Here is a 14,727-nt window from a genome sequence, read left to right as displayed (position 1 = left end):
TGCCTATTTTATGTTTTTTAAAACTATAGAGGAAAATAAGAGAGATTAGAGAAGAAATGCCTTTTAGAGTTTACATTCCCAATTGTAATTCTACAAACAAGCTCAACAACTTCCCAGCTTGCATATAAGCCATACATTAAAGAAGGAGAAGTTTCCACATGAGAACACATGAAACTCTAGGGAGACATATCACAGGTGCAATTGGAAGGTAAAGCAAATATAGCCGAAGGGCGAGTTACAGAGATGAAGAAATCATGATGTTATAGAGAATGCAATACATAGTTTTCACTTCTAGTTTTCAAAGTATGTAGTCACATTTGTGATCTTTTAAAAGTCTCACTGAATTAAGAAAGGTAGGGGAAAAATAGTTTTAGAGGTTATCATTTTATTTAAAATGGCAGTAGCCACCTCAGATCAGAACCCTGGTCTGTTGATTCTTGATGTTAAGTTGCTTCCAGGAATATGCCTTGTTAAAAATGAACTTAGCTCCTGACAGCCTAGAAATTCTGAGAAAATTGAAATGTTACTTATTCCAATCCTCTTTTGCTTATTATGAATAATTTCTACTTTGACAATAAATGTAGCATTAACGTTTATTTTAAAGTTAAAAATTATGGATTCCATCTATCAAAAAGATACAGTTCCAAGAGAGAAGTTCTTTATTTTTCTAGCTTAATTAAGTCCATCACTTAAAAAAAATATTTTATTTTTTCTCAAGCATAAGAGATTTTGAAAGACTTGGATCTAACAGCAGAAATATTATATCCTTGCCTGAACAAATCACCATCTCTCAAAAGGAGGACAGCTAGATTAAAAAATATAAGGTGACACACACTATGTTATGTACATAATATTAGATCTTTCAATGCAGCATAGAATGATTTCCCAGTTTTCCAGCAAGAGTAATACCCAGTTCAGCATAAACATTTTTTTAAATGAACAAGGTATTTGAATCAGTTGGGTTTTCAATGATCTAAAATGGCATCTGGAGAGCTGATATACAAATATCTTTTTTTTTTTAACATCTTTATTGGAGTATAATTGCTTTACAATGGTGTGTTAGTTTCTGCTTTATAACAAAGTGAATCAGCCATACATATACATATATCCCCATATCTCCTCCCTCTTGCCTCTCCCTCCCACCCTCCCTATCCCACCCTTCCAGGTGGTCACAAAGCACCAAGCTGACCTCCCTGTGCTATGCGGCTGCTTCCCACTAGCTATCTATTTTATATTTGGTAGTATATATAAGTGCATGCCTTTTATAAAAAGACAGCATATATACGGGTCTTGTTTTTGTATCCATTCAGCCAGTCTATGTCTTTTGGTTGGAGCATTTAATCCATTTACATTTAAGGTAATTGTCGATATGTATGTTCCTATTACCATTTTCTTAATTGTTTTGGGTTTGTTATTGTAGGTCTTCTCCTTCTCTTGTGTTTCCTGACTAGAGAAGTTCCTTTAGCATTTGTTGTAAAGCTGGTTTGGTGGTGCTGAATTCTCTTAGCTTTTGCTTGTCTGTAAAGGTTTTAATTTCTCTGTCAAATCTGAATGACATTCTTGCTGGGTAGAGTAATCTTGGTTGTAGGTTTTTCCCTTTCATCACCTTAAATATGTCCTGCCACTCCCTTCTGGCTTGTATCGTTTCTGCTGAAAGATCAGCTGTTAACCTTATGGGGATTCCCTTATATGTTATTTGTTGCTTTTCCCTTGCTGCTTTTAATAATTTTTCTTTGTATTTAATTTTTGATAGTTTGATTAATATGTGTCTTGGTGTGTTTCACCTTGGATTTATCCTTTATGGGACTCTCTCTGCTTCCTGGACTTGACTGACTATTTCCTTTCCCATATTAGGGAGTTATCAACTATAATCTCTTCAAATATTTTCTCAGTCCCTTTCTTTTTCTCTTCTTCTTCTGGGACCCCTATCATTCGAATGTTGGTGCATTTAGTGTTGTTCCAGAGGTCTCTGAGACTGTCCTCAATTCTTTTCATTCTTTTTTCTTTTTTCTGGTTTGCCATAGTTATTTCCATTATTTTATCTTCCAGGTCACTTATCCGTTCTTCTGCCTCAGTTATTCTGCTATTGATTCCTTCTAGAGAATTTTTAATTTCATTTACTGTGTTGTTCATCATTGTTTGTTTGCTCTTTAGTTCTTCTAGGTCCTTGTTAAATGTTTCTTGTATTTTCTCCATTCTATTTCCAAGATTTTGGTTCATCTTTACTATCATTACTCTGAATTGTTTTTCAGGTAGACTGCCTATTTCCTCTTCATTTGTTTGGTCTGGTGTATCTTTACCTTGCTCCTTCATCTGCTGTGTGTTTCTCTTTCTTCTCATTTTGCTTAACTTACGTGTTTGGGGTCTCCTTTTCGCAGGCTGCAGGTTTGTAGTTCCCGTTGTTTTTGGTGTCTGCCTCCAGTGGCTAAGTTTGGTTCAGTGGGTTGTGTAGGCTTCCTGGTGGAGGGGACTGGTGCCTGTGTTCTGGTGGATGAGGCTGGATCTTGTCTTTCTGGTGGGCAGGACTGTGTCCAGTGGCATGTTTTGGGGTGTATATGACCTTATTATGATTTTAGGCAGCCTCTCTGCTAATGGGTGGGGTTGTGTTCCTGTCTGCTAGTTGTTTGGCATAGGGTGTCCAGCACTGGAGCTTGCTGGTCGTTGAGTGGAGCTGGGTCTTAACGTTGAGATGGAGATCACTGGGAGAGCTTTGGCCGTTTGATATTACGTGGAGCTGGGAGGTGTGTGGTGGACCAATGTCCTGAACTCGGCTCTCCCACCTCAGAGGCACAGGCCTGACACCTGGTCGAGCACCAAGACCCTGTCAGCCACACGGCTCTGAAGAAAAGGGAGAAAAAGAGAAAGAGAGACAGAAAAAATAAAATAAAATAAAGTTATTAAAACAAAAAATAAAAACAAATTATTAAAAAAAAAATTAAAAAGTAATAAAAAAAAGAAAGGAAGCAGAGTGCAACCAAACCAAAAAACAAATCCACCAATGATAACAAGTGCTAAAAACTATACTTAAAAAAAAAAAAATGGACGGAGAGAACCCTAGGACAAATGGTAAAAGCAAAGCTATACAGACAAAACCACACACAGAAGCATACACATACACACTCACAAAAAGAGAAAAAGGGGAAAAAATATATATATCGTTGCTCCCAAAGTCCACCTCCTCAATTTGGGATGGTTCGTTGTCTATTCAGGTATTCCACAGATGCAGGGTACATCAAGTTGACTGTGGATATTTAATCCGCTGCTTCTGAGGCTGCTGGGAGAGATTTCCCTTTCTCTTCTCTGTTTGCACAGCTCCCGGGGTTCAGCTTTGGATTTGGACCCGCCTCTGCGTGCAGGTCGCCTGAGGGCGTCTGTTCCCCGCCCAGACAGAACGGGGTTAAAGGAGCAGCTGCCTCGGGGGCTCTGGCTCGCCCAGGCCGGGGGAGGGAGCGGTACAGAGGAGGCGGGGCGAGCCTGCGGCGGCAGAGGCGTCGTGACGTTGCAGCAGCCCGAGGCGCGCCGTGCGTTCTCCCGGGGAGGTTGTTCCCGGATCACGGGACCCTGGCCGTGGCGGGCTGCACGGGCTCCCGGGAGGGAGGGGAGGTGTGGTGAGTTTCCTGTGCTCGCACACAGGCTTCTTGGTGGCGGCAGCAGCAGCCTTAGCGTCTCATGCCCGTCTCTGGGGTCCGCGCTGATAACTGCGGCTCGCGCCCGTCTCTGGAGCTCCTTTAAGCGGCACTCTGAATCCCCTCTCCTCGCGCACCAGGAAACAAAGAGGCAAGAAAAAGTCTCTTGCCTCTTCGGCAGCTGCAGACTTTTTCCCAGACCCCCTCCCGGCGAGCTGTGGTGCGCTAACCCCTTCAGGCTGTGTTCACGCCGCCAACCCCAGTCCTCTCCCTGCGATCCGACCGAAGCCCGAGCCTCAGCTCCCAGCCCCGCCCGCCCCGGCGGGGGAGCAGACAAGCCTCTCGGGCTGGTGAGTGCTGCTCGGCGCCGAGCCTCCGTGCGGGAACCTCTCCGCTCTGCCCTCCGCACCCCTGTGGCTGCGCTCTCCTCCGTGGCTCCGAAGCTCCCCTCCTCCGCCACCTGCAGTTTCCACCCGAGAAGGGGCTTCCTAGTGTGTGGAAACCTTTCCTCCTTCACAGCTCCCTCCCTAGCTTAGAGTTTTGATAAGGTTTCCATTGGTAGAGATGTGGGGTTTTGAAGAATTGTTAAAGGAAACATTGAATCAACATCAAGGATTGTTGGTGAGGGAGTGACATTTAATTGAGATCTAAAATATGAGGATTAATTTGGCTGAATATAAGGGAGACAATCTATTTGTGCATTTTAATTAGCCTTTGCTCTGGAGCCAAAAAGAATGCAACTACATTTATTAGAAATATTATTAAGTGACAGTTGCCTTTATGATAGTTTATTTAAACAATATTTCATATTGGATGCTAGGTACAAAGTTTGCATTTATTCTTAAAAACCCTGTGGAAGGCATTTTTTACTTCTTTGTTTCTTAAGCTGTAGATCAAGGGATTAAGCATGGGGTTCACTATGAAGTATAAAACACGGAGGCCATTTTATCGGTATCAAAGGAGCGAGTGAAGTTGGACTGCATGTACATAAATAGTAGAGACCCATAGAACACAACCACCACCATCAGATGAGAACCACATGTGGAGAAGGCTTTTTTCCTGCCCTCTGCAGAATGCATTCGGAATACTGCTACGAGAATCAGTATGTAGGACACCAGGACCACCAGAAGGGAAGAGATCAAATTAAATGCTGAAAATAGTATGATCAATAATTCTATTTTTTGTACATTTGAGCCCAGCATGAGTAACAAGGGAACATCATCACAGTAGAAATGACTAATGGCACAAAAAGTCAGTATAACAATCTTAATAGTGAACATTAATGTCTGAAAGGTACTGTAGAGGTATGGAATGCCTACCAGCACATGACAAAGTCTCTGGGACACGATAACATTGTAGAGCAGAGGGTTACAGATGGCCAAATAGCGGTCATAGGCCATGACCGACAAGACAAAAAATTCACAGATAATTAACATAAGGAAGAAAGCCAACGGTGTGGCACATGCATAATAGGAAATGGAATTTTGATCCGCAGTGAAATTTACCAGCATCTTGGGACAAATGACAGTAGAATTACCAAGATCCATGAAAGCCAGGTGTTTGATAAAAAAAGTACATAGGTGTGTGTAGACGGGCATCCACTTGGGTCAAGGTGATCATGCCCAGATTTCCCACTACTATGATTGCGTAGATGATGAGGAAGACTCCGAAAAGGGGGGCCTGCAGCTCAGGCTGCCTTGTGACTCCCATCAGAATGAATTCAGTCAGCGATGATAGATTCTGTTGGCCAATTTAGTCCAGTTGGCTTTTCTGGAAAGAAACAGGTTGTTATTAGCTTTCATGTGGTGTCATCTAAATAAAGTATAATATGTATAGACAGAGTGGATTTTTATTTTATAATAGGGGATAGAAAAGTAATTTCTGATATCTGATTTTGAAACTAAAATAAATGATAGAATCTTCTACTTCTCAAGAAGGCGGATTCGTGTGAAACTACATGCACTGTTACTACAGGTTAAACTCTAAATAGAGTCAGCAATATTTGGAACATATCCATTGATTAAAAAACACCATATAAATATTAATATAGAAATATAGACTTCATTCATTTATACAAGGGTATCACAATTTTCTTTAGTACACTTCCACTTTTGTCTGAAAATTCTTGTGGAGTTCTCAAATAGTACAATGCAGTATATACAGTAATTTTAAAAATATTTCAGTGTTAAGTGCCACCCTCTGCATTTCATAAAATTTACATGGGAAGTCAGTAAAACCAAGTAGAACTGCTCTGATTGAAGATAATGAACCTACTTTAGCTTAATCCACCTGGATTCCCTTCCTTTCACATTCAGTTTGTCCTCCATGAAAATCTGGAATTCTGTAAGCAATACTTTCAATTGGAGGAGTAATTGGAGTTCAAAAAACTCAATCAGATAAAATGCCAGATAGAATTATTATAATGTAATAGAATGCTCAGCTTTAGCCTGCACAGTCCAAATGGGCCAAGGCAGAAACTTTTCCCTATCAGGTGAAATTTCTGGGAGCTGTCGACAAAAAAAATAATCAGTTGATCTAAGAAAGAAATGCAAGATTTTATTTGAACCAAATAAAGAATTGTAACCCAGGAACAGCCTCTCAGAAAGCTCCGAGAACTGTTCCGCTTATTAAAGGTCAAAGTATAGTTGTATAATTTTTTGAGACAGAGGGCTGATATCAGATTTATATTCATACAGGATTCAGATGGAAAATGCAACTGAAGTCACTGTGTTTATATTGATGGGCTTCACAGATGATTTTAATGTGCAAATCTTCCTATTTTTACTTTTCTAGCAATCTATCTTTCTACACTGGTAGGAAATTTAGGATTGGTTTTATTGGTCATTGTGGATTCTCTGCTCCACAACCTTATGTACTATTTTCTGAGTGTGTTATTATTCTTGGATGCCTGCTATTCCTCTGTTGTCACTCCAAAAATGTTGGTCAATTTCCTGTTAGAGAATAAAACCATTTCCTATCTTAGATGTGCAACCCAGATGTTTCTCGCTGTTACTTTTGGGACCACAGAAAGATTTCTCTTGGCTGCAATGGCACATGATTGCTATGTAACCAGCTGCAACCCTCTCCTGTATTCAGTTAGCATGGCACCCAGAGTCTATGTGTCCCTTATCATTGCTCCCTATGTTGGCGGCATCTTGCATGCCTCTCTGTACACGCAGTGGCCACATTTAGTCTATCCTTCTGTGCATCCCATGAAATCAGACGTGTCTTTTGTGACCTCCCTCCCCTCCTCACCATTTCTTGCTCTGACACTCACACAAACCAGCTTGTGCTCTTCTACTTTGTGGGCTCTGTTGAGACAGTCACTGCCCTGATTGTCCTGATCTCCTGTGGCTTCATGCTGTTGGCCATTCTGAGGATGCATTCTGCTGAGGGGAGAAGGAAAGTCTTTTCTACATGTGGCTCTCACCTAACTGGAGTGTCAATTTACCACGGAACCATCCTCTTCATGTATGTGAGACCAAGTTCCAGCTATGCTTTGGACCATGACATGATCACATGATCATGTTGACAGTTTACACCGTTGTGATTCCCATGCTGAATCCCATCACTTATACAGTTTTAGGAATAAAGATGTCAAAGAGGCAATGAAGAGAGTGTTTGGTAAAAATGGATGTATCAATAAAGTATATTTTTCACACTAACCATTAAATTGAAGCAAATGAAGAATGTTGTTCATTGTCTCCATATCAACTTATGATAAAATATTAATAAATTTAATAATATTAAAGTTTATTAGTGTGTTTCTATTCTCTTTGGATGTTTTTATATAAAGATCAAAATCATACCTCCACCTGTGCCGTTTCCACATGTGCAGAAAAAATGTGTCATCTATTTGCTTCTTACTTCACTCTTAGATACACATACATACATAAATACACACATATATACACATACGTACATACATGCTGATACTGATTGTAGTAGTTTCAGTGTTGCCACAACAAAGTACCACAGACTAGTGTCTTAAACAACTGACACTTAGTTCTCACTCTTCTAGATTCTAGAAGTCTGAGATCAAGGTGAAGTCGGGATGATTTCTTCTAAGGACTTTGTCCTTGGCTTGTAGATGGCCGTCCCTCCTCTATGTCTTCAAGTGTTCTTTTCTCTCTGTGTGTCTGCGTCCTAATGTCTTTTGGTTATAAATATACCTATCATATTGGATTAGGGCCCCCTGAAGGAATCATTTTAATTTATTTACTTTCACAATAATCTTATCACTACATACAGTCACATTCTGCATAAAGGAGTTAGGATTTCAACATACGAATATTGGTATATATTATATGTATATTTACACACATACAGAGTCACACAAGCATGAAATATTTACTTTAAAATGTATAGTATTAACTTTTATCTCAATACAACTCATATTGCATAGAATCCCAACTTGCAATTGCAAGGAACTTTATAATTATATATGACAAGCTTGAGCAAATACCATCTAATTGATAGCAAAACTATAGCTGACATGCCCCCATACCACTTTCCATGGAGTTATTGGTACTGGGCTGCAGTTCAAAGCACTCTGCGGCATCCTTTGATCTACGCATTGGCAGCAGTCTAATCCCGGCCTGCGAGTCAGGGGTCACAGATATGTGCTCCAATCCCTGGCGTAACAACCATGCTATTTGTGACAGTTTATTTCACCCCCTTTAATTATTTCATCCAGAGCATGTACATTCAAATCATTTTATAATTCCTCAGGGAATACAGAGACTAGGCATTAGCATTTATCAAGATTATATTTAAACTCAAGAAGGACAAACACAAGCACAATTTAGAGGGTAAGGTACATCTGGCTGACAGATTTGGCTCTTTCTGAACTAATCCCACACCCCTCTTTATGGGCTTCCCTGCAGGCCTGGTCCTGACTCAGCTTTGCTCTGTTTTCCTTTGACCCCTCCCACTCTGTGAGGCCCTTGTCGATGCCACCAATCCTCAGTGCCCAGGCCCAAGAACCAAGGTACAGGAAAACATCCCTGCTCCCAACGCACCTCATTTTTATTGTAAGGAAATGTGTCCTTCAAAGTCAATTGTTAATGGCAGTGGTCTTCCTTCCTGCCTTCCTTCTTTTTTCTTTCCTTTATTATTATTATTATTATTTCTATTTGTATTTTGTGAAAACTCTTTTGATTTCAACCAAAAAAATCTGCTTGGAACATGGAGTACAATCTAAGTATATTTCCCTAAAGTGGGATTATTAAGTTTAATAACACCTCAACAGTATGAACACAGGATATTTCTTATTGAAACATATTTCCCTCACAATTTTTCTGCCATTCTTTTCTCCTGTTTGGAAGACTCTCCCCACTGCTGTTCACATGATTTCTTCCTTTAAATGCTTTTTTCTTAGTAAAGTCTCATTGTCTACATTATAATAATGCAATTTACCACCTTTTCATCTCCTCATATTCCTCGTTTACTGAATGGAACCATTCTGTTTGTCATTATTTTATATAATATGCATTTAATTTATATCTGATTTATTGTCTAATCTATTTTCCAGAGTCTAGAACAATGTCTGACACATACTGTTCCTCATAGGTATTCCCTTAATGAATGAATATTATAGGTTGGAAACTATGAAAACCATTTTATTTAATTAAATTAAGGGACACAAGTAAAACAGAGACAGCATTTTCTGTGTCAAAATTATTGTTTAGATTTTCTAGTTTATTATTCCTTTAAATATTTTTCTTCTTTCTATTAGTCTCTCTTGCTATTCTTTTCTAGTTTTCTTAATTCGATATGGATTTTCCAATGTACCCTGTGTCAGTGGCATCCCATATTTTTAATATGTCATATTTTCATTATCATATTAAATATGTCATATTTTCTTATTTCTCTATGACTTGGGAGTAGTTTAGTAGCTTTTTTTTTTAAAACATCTTTATTGAAGTATAATTGCTTTACAATGGTGTGTTAGTTTCTGCTTTATAACAAAGTGAATCAGTTATACGTATGCATATGTTCCCATACCTCTCCCCTCTTGCATCTCCCTCCCTCCCACCCTCCCTATCCCACCCCTCTAGGTGGTCACAAAGCACCGAGCTGATCTCCCTGTGCTATGCGGTTGCTTCCCACTAGCTGTCTATTTTACGTTTGGTAGTGTATATATGTCCATGCCACTCTCTCACTTTGTCACAGCTTACCTTTCCCCCTCCCCATATCTTCAAGTCCATTCTCTAGTAGGTCTGTGTCTTTATTCCCGTCTTGCCACTAGGTTCTTCATAACCTTTATTTTTTTCCCTTAGATTCCATATATATGTGCTAGCATACTGTATTTGTTTTTCTCTTTCTGACTTACTTCACTCTGTATGACAGACTCTAACTCCATCCACCTCACTACAAATAACTCAAATGCCTAAATGTAATATTTTGAGATTTTTATTTGTCATTCATTTCTAAACAGAATGAAACTTTTAGATATTTTCAATCCAGATCATTCTTTTCACTATTATATGGCAGTTTTTATAACACTGAAAATATACTTGAAAAGGAAGTGAATACTCTCTTATTTGTAGTCAAAGCTTAATACATACTTACCTATAAAAGTAATCAGATTAAATGACTGCCTTAAGCATTTATGTCCTCTTCAATGTTTTCTTGACTAAACTTTTTAAAATAGAAGCATATTATGTTTTGCTAATATTTGTATGATTCTGTGTATTGCATTCCCTGTATTAGAAGCTCCATGTTTTAGATATCTGTTGCTATATTACTATTTGCACAGATAATACTTACTTTTCAGTCTTCATTGTGAATTAAAATCCATCAGTACAAAGTATTCTTTTTTGTTTATTTTGATCATCTTCCCTGCATTCTGTATTTTTTACATTAAAATTACAACCAGTGGTTTCTTTGAATATGTATTGCCTAAATGTGTGCCCATACTTTTATTTTTAACTTTCTGAAACAATTTGTAATATATTTCGCTTAAAAAAAAGCTATATGGAAAGTCTTCTCATTTTAAAGCCATGTTAGGTGCCTTTACAATTATAATTTGGTAAACATACGTTTGGTTTAGCTTTGACGTAATGTTCGTGTTACAAACATGTAGTATACACACACAGATTTATTCAGGCATATATACATAGTCATACACAAACAAACATGAAGTTTTTCCCTTTGTGGTCTGTCTTCATTACCCACTGTGCTGTTATTTGTTTACTTTTAGAATGTTTTTGTATCTTAAAAATAGTGTTAAAAATTTCTGCTATATTATCCCTGTTACCCCTATTTTTTTTAGGTTTCATCTCTTGGATTCCTACTTTGAGAAATATTGGCATTAGGAAGTAGCTGAAGTTCAGTTGGACTACTTAATTATATTCATATTCGCCTTTTGTTCTGCCCTTGTTCTCATTTTATCCTGCAATTAAGTACTGTTGAAGCATGATATGGATATTTTGCTAGCCCTTAAAAGTAACAAGATCTTTTGGTCTGGTTCTGTGTAAAGAAATGCTAACTTTAATAAAAAATTTAATACTGATCATTCTTCATTGACTTACTTAGAACACATCATATCCTTTCAATAGGAAGTTCCAATTCTTCTCTCATTTCAGAGGAAAAAATCTTGATTATGTCTTGTGATATCTTTTCTGTTTCTCTGGCTTAGTTTTCTTCTTTGGAGGATCAAAATATATACATGTTCTCCTTTCTTCATCTATATATTCCTCCTTTCTTCTATTTTCCTGATTGTATTTTTGTGGCATTTATTCATTTTGAAAAAAATCTCCCATGACCTTTTTTCCCTTATCTCATGTAAATAATATTTAGAGGTATATAAAGATAGGAACTTTCTTAAGAAATAATTTACATACCATACATTTCACCTGTGTTATATACTCAAAATGTATAACTCATGATGTGTAATCTGTTTAAAGGGTTATATGTATGTTCATCACTCCTAAAAGAAACCTTGCATCAGCTAACAGTTGTTCCCCATTGTCTCATCCTGCACTCATTAAGAATCCTGCACTCATTAAGCTTACATGATAGTGTGGTGGGGGGAGGGGTGCGGGTGGCAGACAAGACACAAAATGCACTAGCAAAATCTGTAAAGGTTAGCTGGAGATAATTTCTGTGGAAAACAGACGAGGCATGAAAAGGGGTATAGTTTTACATAAGTTGGTAAGGATGATTTTATTAAGAATAGAATAAGAAAAAAAGCATGCAGTTGTCTATGAAAAGGAAGTTTTGGAATGAAGAACAGAAAATGGAAAAATTCCAGGAAGTATCAGGACTAATGTGTACAGAAGAGTTAGGATGTCATGTGGTCTAATTAAAGTGAGTATGACTGATAGAATAGGAAGGAATGAGTTCATAGAGGTAAGGAGTGGGGACAAAGTCATTGTGGACCAGTGGGCTCTTATGAAGGTTTTCATTTTTCCTGTTAGTGTGATGAGAAGTCTTGTAGGATTTGTGAAGAAAGTGATATAATCCGTTTTTTAACATTTTAAATATTGTTTTTTTAATATTGTTTAACAGTATTACTCTGGCCCCTACGTTGACATTTAGATTCAAGAGAGATAAGGCTACACAGAGACAAGCCAGGAGGCTGCAGCAATAATTCTAAGACTGAGAGATGGTGGTTCTTTGGGCCAGGGTGGTAGCAGAAAAAAAATGTTGAGAAGTAGTCAGACTCCAAATATATCCTGTATTTTAAATCAACATAATATGCTGTAGACTGGATGTGAGATGTGTGAGATAAAGACAAAATTTCATGATTCCTTTTAAGTCTTTGCCTGAACAAGCAGAAAGACCTGAGAAAACATGTAGATTTTGCTGGTACCTACCTGGAAGTTACCTCGTGAAGATAAACTGTTTTCACTATATATCTAAAGCTCTTTGAATGTTGACTGGCACATGGTAAGTGCTTAGTAAAATATGTTATCACCATTGTATCTATCAATTATTTGGAAGTAAACACAGCTGTTTGTGTTTTTGGCATGTTCTATTCTTGTATTATTTTCTCTATCATATTTCCATTAAACAGCATTTTGTCACGGCACCATAAAAAAGCATAGTATGTTTTGAATTACTTCAGACCATATTTTACATAAAATATGAGTGCTCTAATACAGCAAGGAATGTTCAGAGCAAATGCAAATAGTCTAAATCTTTCATATGGTCCATAGATTATATTACACATGTGTAATGAAATTATATAAAGGGTTTCCAAACTGCATTGTGAAAAAAATAGGGTTGTCTTAATTTAATTAGAGTCTAGTTTACTTTCATTATAACTTTCCTAACTTAAGTGCTGTCCACAAAATCATACAATCTGTTGACAGTATTTGCCAGCATAAAACAACAGGATACATTTCCTAATCACAGAAATAGAAATGAAAGAGAGGAAAAAACATAGTTTATAAAAGAGACTAGAAAACTGAAAAGAGCCTGTAAATATAGGAAATGACATTATGCTTATAAAAGATGAAAAAGGAGCCAAAAATGTATACTGTTAAACAAATGCAAGCAAAACCACATAACAATAGCTGTAAATATAGAGTCTAAAAACATGGAAATCAGAGCAAAACAGTCATAATAATTTCAAATGGCATGCATATAAGATAAGGAATTTTTAAAAATAACTTAAGTATGGAAACATAATGCATATTTAAAAGACTTGAATAAATTTTTTGACAACTTTGAATTAGTAAAAATAATTTAAACTTTTAACTCCTAGAAGAGAATTGCACTTTTGCATTTTATTTTTAACACTTAAAAAGTATGGAAGAGAGGCTTCCCTGGTGGCACAGTGGTTGAGAATCTGCCTGCCAATGCAGGGGACACGGGTTCGAGCCCTGGTCTGGGAAGATCCCACATGCCGCGGAGCAATTAAGCCCGTGAGCCACAATTACTGAGCCTGCGCGTCTGGAGCCTGTGCTCCACAACAAGAGAGGCCACGATAGTGAGAGGCCCGCGCACCGCAATGAAGAGTGGCCCCCACTTGCCACAACTAGAGAAAGCCCTCACACAGAAACGAAGACCCAATGCAGCCAAAAATAAATAAATAAATAATAAAAATTTTAAAAAAAGATCCTACCCAGTCTTTAAAAAAAAAAAAAAAGTATGGAAGAAAAATAATCAAATATAGTTTTACTGAGAAAACAATCTAAATTTCAAAAAATAAAATTTTTATAATCATTATTGTTTGAATAAAAACCATCTGGTTTTGAAAGTTTAAACAAAAAATATGAAATACTTGGGAAATGAAAAGTACATTCTTAACCTTTAAATAGCAGAGAAAATTAAAATGGCAATTCAAGATTATGTACAAGAATTTTAAAATAAAATTTTAAAATAGAAGAATTTTAAAATAAAATTTTAAAATAAAAGAAAATTTAGCACTCTACTTGATAAAGTTAATGGGTTATCATGACATCTGAAATCATTGAAAATTAGTAGCTACACAATTTGTATCTGTTAAAAAATTTAAAACAAATGAGTCAAGCATTTAATTCAAGAATTTATTTTTAATGATCATAACAAACCTGATCATAACAAACCTATAGAAATCAAGAGAATGACGATGATGTTTTAAAATACACAGAATTTGGACTTTCCTGGTGACACAGTGGTTAAGAATCCACCTGCCAATGCAGGGCACATGGGTCTGATCCCTGGTCAGGGAAGATCCCACTTGCCACAGAGCAGCTAAGCCCGTGTGCCACAACTACTGAGCCTGCGTGATGCAACTACTAAGTGCACCTCAACAAAGAGTAGCCCCTGCTCACCGCAACTAGAGAAAGCCCACGTGCAGCAACAAAGACCCAATGCAGCCAAAAAACATTGTATAGCAATTATACTCCAATAAAGATGCTTAAAAAAAAAAAAGTACATTCAGGAGTTACACTGATTGGATTCAACTCCACACACAAAAAAATAATAATAAAATAAAATAAAATACATAGAATTTCAACAAAGAAGCAGTTTACTGAAGCTTGTTGACACATCACAGAAAGGTAGGGGTTTTAAATGTTTTCAGAGAGCCACCAAAGAGATATCACTGCATGCAGATTTTTAACATGATGAATTTACAAACATTTCATGTCCAAAGCATTGCAAAATG

At 37.4% G+C, this 14,727-nt stretch overlaps 1 protein-coding gene and 1 pseudogene across 1 annotated transcript; one reads left to right on the top strand and one right to left on the bottom strand.

Moving 5' to 3' along the window:
• Positions 1 to 4,442: 4,442 nt before the first annotated feature.
• Positions 4,443 to 5,378, bottom strand: LOC132370220 (olfactory receptor 8K5-like; the record flags this gene model as incomplete). Its single annotated transcript, XM_059929949.1, is given in 3 exon segments — positions 4,443 to 4,547; positions 4,550 to 5,185; positions 5,187 to 5,378. Coding segments are annotated over 3 exon segments (933 nt in total), but the record flags the coding sequence as incomplete, so codon positions are not given.
• Positions 5,379 to 6,299: 921 nt separating this feature from the next.
• LOC132370219 (olfactory receptor 5T9-like) lies at positions 6,300 to 7,291 on the top strand (annotated as a pseudogene).
• The last annotated feature ends 7,436 nt before the right edge of the window (positions 7,292 to 14,727 follow it).

Source organism: Balaenoptera ricei, chromosome 8 (assembly GCF_028023285.1).
Source record: "Balaenoptera ricei isolate mBalRic1 chromosome 8, mBalRic1.hap2, whole genome shotgun sequence".
Taxonomy (NCBI): Eukaryota; Metazoa; Chordata; class Mammalia; order Artiodactyla; family Balaenopteridae; genus Balaenoptera; species Balaenoptera ricei.
The sequence above is the reverse complement of the archived record's forward strand: the minus strand, read 5'-3'. Positions and strand labels throughout refer to the sequence as shown.